The sequence below is a fragment of the Melanotaenia boesemani genome, chromosome 17 (assembly GCF_017639745.1).
Source record: "Melanotaenia boesemani isolate fMelBoe1 chromosome 17, fMelBoe1.pri, whole genome shotgun sequence".
NCBI classification, from domain to species: Eukaryota; Metazoa; Chordata; class Actinopteri; order Atheriniformes; family Melanotaeniidae; genus Melanotaenia; species Melanotaenia boesemani.
The window spans coordinates 17,773,703-17,779,885 of record NC_055698.1 but is presented as its reverse complement, the minus strand read 5'-3'; the positions used below and the strand labels follow the sequence as shown (position 1 = coordinate 17,779,885).

The window sequence follows — 6,183 nt, the reverse complement described above, 5'->3', positions numbered from 1 at the left end:
TATATGTGTGTGTGTGTGTGTGTGTGTAAAAGCCCCTAAAGGATAACATTTAATAAAAATACAAGCATGTCCTTTAATGTTTGACCACATGGTTTGAGCTTGTGGGGGAGTCAATGTTTAACCACAAGGTTTGAGCCTGTGGGGGTGTCCTAAAGTGTAGGGGGTTGGGGTAGCATTTGCATTAAAATTTAGGAACCCCCACTTTTTTCCCCTTTTGTTTCTATCCTTTAGCTCTGTCTAACAAGTTTCTTTTTTTATTTTGAGAAAATTACATTGGAGTCATTCAGCATATGGATTGTAATTAAAATGAATGATATAAAATAATATAGTCCGGTTATCAACAAGACAACAGGAATTTAAATATCACACTAAGCTGCAACTCGTGTCTCTTTGAAATGGCACAGCAACTTGAAAACTTAAAGGAAAAGTTAAATGATCAAAACGCCCCGTATAACCAAGTTTCACATTACCGTTCGCAATTTAAAAACACACCGTAAGGCAATAAAAAAAAGTGATAAAGCTACCTGGTGATGCCTTGTTGTTAAGAGGGTTGTCTCAGTGGGATTTTGAAGTTGCCGCTGAATGGTGAAGGACATGATAGGCCGGGAGGCTGAGGCTGGCGAAGAAAGGAGCTGCTCTCACTCAGCACAGCAGTACCGCTGGAGAGCTCTCTCCTCGACTGCAGGCTCCAGCTAAGAAAGACGTAACACCTCGCGTTTAATTTTTTAAAGAATCTTTATTTATTATTTCGTATCGTATCTTCACCTTAAACAAGATGTGACTCGGTAACTTAACCTCAGCTGTATTCATGTATTTGGAAAGAGCCGGGAGTGAGTGCGCAGAGACGAGAAGCCGAGCTGTTCGGGCGAATGGAACTTATTGTTGTGCATTTGTTTTGACTATGTTATCCCCAAGTGAGTTTGGGTCCAGTCCGTCTCTGTTCGTCGTCGAGCCTTGAATCGTGGGATTTATATCCGACTACTTTAAGGGAAACACCGAAGGAGGATTCTGCAAAGCCAGCAAGCCTTTCCTACAGAGCCGGGGATTTAAATCGTCATTTGGTGGAGCTCCGGGAGAGGCTAGAGTCAAAGAAAGAAATTCATGTGGCCATTCTCTTTATAGCCAAACATTTTTTGGGGATTGCACAATGAGCAAGGAAAGACCTAAGAGGAATATCATTCAAAAGAAATACGTAAGTAAACCCGCATTTGTCTGAAATGCTCACAAATGCTTTATTCAAGTTTGCTTTACTCGCCTCGATGAAAATGCATAAACTTTGGTCGCGGACTGTGAAGGTTACCATCACGCAGCTTGGTCAACATTTCGGTCGATTATCCTTTAAAATGAAATTGCTTTAAGTTGCCTGAGCGTGTTAACAATTATTTTGTTTCCCATTTAAAGGGACAGCTATGTTTATTCGGTGTCTGTGTTGCAACGTTTCTTCGACATCAGACATGTTTTAGGCTATTTGAACATCGGGTGCTTTAGAGGGGATTGCTTCCCTCATTTTAACTCGTTGTAACGCGTGTTTGGTGGATGCACAGTGTGTTTTGGTTGCGGTGTTTGGCTACAAAAGGTCATAAATGGGAAGATTTGACATGCATCTCTCAGAAAAGGCTTTTTGTTCGCTCCCGTTTCTTGCTATTCACAGCCGTGAAGACGAGCCTGTCGGCCATAGCTCGGCTTTTTCGGCTTCCATTTCGTCCCATGCTGAGCATTTAATCTCCGCTTTAAACGGAGCTGTTGGAGAATAGATCGAGCAATTAAAACCATCCTCACACTGAAAAGCATATGAGTTCATGTTTAAGTTGGTATATGAATGTGGGTGTTGCGTTATTTAGCTGTAGGGCTGACAACGCGACATGTTCCGCGGACTGTTGTGGCTCTTTAATTTTCTCCATAAAGAGTGAGGTAGAGCAGGAGGAAAAGGGGGTCATGCGATTCCGCATATTCATTGAATTTCCACCACTTTAAACGGTGCGGGAACACTTCTGGGTTTGCTGATACATACTCGTCTTTGCTATTAAGCCCACTAAACACGTAAAGTCCGCCGGGGTTGTAATAATTTTGCAGGTCTCCGCGTGACCTCTGCGAAAGAGCAGATATTGCTGCAGCTCGTGAGGGACAACTCCATTTTTTTTCTTTTTCTTTTTTTGTAACACTAGGGGGGATTTTGCTCAGCAGCGTTTGGGCATCGTCCTCAGCTACTAAATTCACTTTAAACGACACACGACTCTGTCTACGTGTTGGGGCATGGTGTTCCTACACAACCCAATCTTTTAAGGAGGCTGTGTTCAGTCGCATTGCGGAGGCTTATGCATGAAGCGACCATTTTCTTTCTGCAAGTAACGTTGGTGAATTTATGGGGAAGGGGCTGTGAAACGAAACAGGTCAGCGCAGGCTTTAACTGTCGTCTCGGTATAGGTTAAATAAATAATTGTCCCCCTTCACGACCGAGACAAAGACTGTTAAACTCGCAAAGCGTGAATGGCCAAACACGTCGCGTGAGTTGGCAGCGTTCCGTTTTTCTCGACTAAAAACACCGGCCGGGCCTTCCCACGGCTGGAGGTTTAAAGTTTGTTGCGCTTCTTTGATTTAGGCTACACATTGTTGCTATGAATTATCATCACGCGCAGAATGTATACTTTTGTTACGTTTTGGTTGCACGAGGCATCCCCAATTTGAGCTAATACTCCGAAGGCGAAGTCAGATCTAAGAGAGTCCCATTCCTGCCCCCCATCAAAACACCATGTGGAGCGGTTCTTAAAAAAAGTGTTTCTTCCTCCACGGAGTTTGGCTACTGGGTACACCAAAACTCTTCATTAGTATTTTTCTGTGAAAAGAAAATATGAAAATGAGCAACAGGTTTGTGGGAATTCGTTAACAATAAGCGTTAATAAAAATATGTTTGTCCTGTTTCTGATTTTTTCGAATTTAACAGGATGCCTTTCCGATTCTCTCCAAAAATGTAAAAGGTTTACAAGGCTTAGTAGTCTCCTCCAAAAGAGCTCACTTTAACACATCTGCATGGTCTCCTCTGGCCAACAGATGTTTTAGTTACTTTTCCACGCATCAGTGTCAGTAACACAATGTGCTGATGTATCTGCCTTTATTTATTGGAAAGCTGCACAGATGTGAGTCATCTCAAAGGAGACAGATGTTTCAGATAGCTGTGAAAGTAGCAGCTCGGTCTTCTTTTTAATCATAGCCACATATCAATATATTGGACTAAGACGTGATCTTTGACTAAAACCAAGTAGTTTCAGTCACATTAGCTTTAATTAATTGTGCTTTTTCATTGTTGCATGGGGGTTGGAGTATTACAAATATAAGTTTTTAGGTCTCCTCTTTGCATTGAGGAAATTGCATTGTCTACCACAGAGATTGTGACTCACTTAAACCAAAGTCCTGGTTTAGAACTGAGCCAAAACATGATGAGCAGCATTATCATCCCTTCTAAAAACCAGTTGAGCTTAATTTAGTCTATTCACAACGTACCCATATAATTAGAACATGAGACAGAGACTCAAAGAATGGAGGAAATGGCGTTGTTGTGTGCCCGGCTGCAGGAAGCATGTTTCAGTCCAGTGCATGTGTGTCACATCTGTCGTGTTTTTGGCCCAGACCATAAATACACTCTAAATGTACACTTTTACTACTTGGAGGACTCCAGATCCTTGAGATCCCCTTCCAGGCTTTGAGTCAGGACTCATGGCCCTGAACCCCCCCCCCCCCAAAAAAAAACCCACCCCACACACACACACTCCCCACCCCTCCCCACCCTTCCTTTACCTCCCCTAATTAGCGTAAGACAATTATACATGCTTGGCTTAACCATTTCCCCTGAAACATAAATGTGAGTTGTTACCTCTCTACCCCCACCTTCTGCCCCCAACAAACACTCCGCTATCCTCAAATGATATTAAAAGTCATCAGTCATAAAATAATTTGAAATAGAAGGGTGAGTCTCTAATAAAAACAAACAAGGCAGGGCAATAACCATTTTCCACCAGGATCACAAACATCAATATGAACTGGGTGGGGAAAAAAGAGAAAAGCAACACTGCCTTGCCAGTCATTTTCTCCAAAGGTGTGTGTGTGTGGTAGCTGATGTCTGATTTAATATCACAAGAGCTAGAGAGCAGGCAGTAAGAGGAAAGTGTGTGGTTTGTAGCCCCCCCCCCCCCCCCCCCGCATTATTTTTGCCCTCCAAAGCCAGTGGTTGAGGGTTAAAGAGTGTGTAATGATAGAGGTATCAAGCACTAAATTGTGGCAGTGGTGTTCTGTCTAACGAAACATGACACACACTGTTTGTGTGTATGTATGTGTAAAAGTGTGTGTGAATGCACGTGAGAGAGACTAGCATAAGAGCGCAGCAGAGTGCAACTCAGTGCAGCCAGGGCCATTTTGTGCAGAGTCGGCTCTTCCTGTAGGCCCCAGCTGGGGCTAGGCCTCAGATTCAAAGGTTGTATGCATTTGTGTGTGAGCCCATGCATGGTTTGTGTGCGTGTGTGTGTGTGCGCGCGTGTGTGTGGGACAAGCACAGCTGCTGCAGGGGCTTTACAAATGTAAAGAGGCTGTCAGTGTTTGTTTCATCAGGCACACAACTGATGAGGGCCAAGTTGAAAATCCATTGCACTGTGAGTGTGTGCGTTGAGTGTGCACAAAAAGAGGAAACAAAAATAGAGAGCAGGGGCAGAATGGGGAGTGCAAAGGCACAGACTCTCCCCCTCCTCTCCTCCTTTTCCTCTCTTTATCTCCCTCTCCCTGTGTCTTTCTGTCTGTCTCGCTCTCTCGTTCTTGGGCTGTCCAAATGAAATGTAGGCCTCATGTAGGACCATGAAGAGAGGGTCACAGGGTTGTGTTTTTTTTCACCATGCTCGAGCCTCAATGCGCTTCATTTAACCTTATGTTTCAATGCAAATTCTTCTTTCATAAGCTTTCCTCTCCTCACGTGCGCAACATGGCAGGGTTCACTTTGCAGCCCTTTTGTCACTATGGCTACCAGGGCAACGCTAAGTGTACTGTAGCAAAAGCAACTTTTACTGCCTGTTTATTTTACTACACTTGCTATGGCTGCGTTTCACGTGGCGCTGAGAGAATTGCTAGCCATATATGCTTACCATGTACTTTTGTTTAGACAGTTTTTCTATGAAAACATGTGTAGTGTAAACCATATTTGCTTTGGCATAAAAGCAACTGCAAGCAGCAGTTTAACAATATAAAATATACTAAACAAACCAAGTTTTTGTCACATGCATCGTGCAGAGAAATTAAGAAAATCCACAAACTCAGACTATTGGTTGTCTGTCTTATCACTCCCAGTGTGTTGGTGGCATACTTTTAAAGCACTAAAGTTTAAACATCTCCCGGTTTAAGGTCATGTGTCCCTGTTGAAGCGGAGAGGAAGAAGTCTTCCCACGCTGCAGGCCCTGCCTTGCATCCCATCGGCCTCATCTTCCCTCTCTCAGGACCTGCTGACTCAGCTGCACTGCCAGAAAAAATTTCTGGGAGAGAAGTTGGCAAATCTATTTTAATTCAGCTCTATTTTTGCATTTATTAATTTTGTGCCGAAACGAGGAGAAAGGCCGCCTCCCCCCAATCCCGCCTTAAAGTCTACTTTGCCAAGAGAGACTTAACTGCATCATTACAGGCGCTCTGTGAGCTGCCGACTTCAATTTGGACCAGCGAGGGATGTTCAACGGTCAAACGCATCGACGGCTCAGCCTGCTACTCTGACATAAATAGACTCCCTTTACTCTCTCTGCCTTCTTCTTTTCTGCATCGGTTTTCTACAACATTATGTCACAAGCAGTACAAACCCCTGTTATGCAATACGACCTTTTTGCTTATCAGCTGTTGGCACTGAACACAATCTCTGGCAACAGCACAGACTCTTACGCATGCAGGCAAAGGGCTTCAGGTGCACACCTGCATTCAGTAGGTGGGAGGAACTGGCTTCAAGGCTTATACTTCATGCAGAATCGGCTGTGTTGGCCATTTTCAAAACTGATGACATAAAACTGGGTGTGACTGTCTTTGTTTTATGGTATGTGTTTCTATGTCCTTACAAGTGTGTGTATTTGTGTGTGTGTGTGTGTGTGAGAGAGAGAGTGTATACTCCAATAATTAACACAAGATATGCCTGGACTGTGTGTGTATGTTTGTGTGTGTCACATACAC

General features: G+C 43.6%; 1 protein-coding gene across 2 annotated transcripts in view; it reads left to right on the top strand.

Moving 5' to 3' along the window:
• The first annotated feature begins 647 nt into the window (after positions 1–647).
• jarid2b (jumonji, AT rich interactive domain 2b) overlaps positions 648–6,183 on the top strand; it is a 101,686-nt gene continuing 96,150 nt past the window's right edge. The window contains exon 1 of one of the 2 annotated variants that reach the window (XM_042011333.1): positions 648–1,192. In XM_042011333.1, coding sequence (XP_041867267.1) covers positions 1,148–1,192 — 45 coding nt within the window. In that variant the 5' untranslated portion in view covers positions 648–1,147. The remainder of the gene's footprint in view (positions 1,193–6,183) is intronic. The other variant, XM_042011334.1, reaches the window with a different exon arrangement.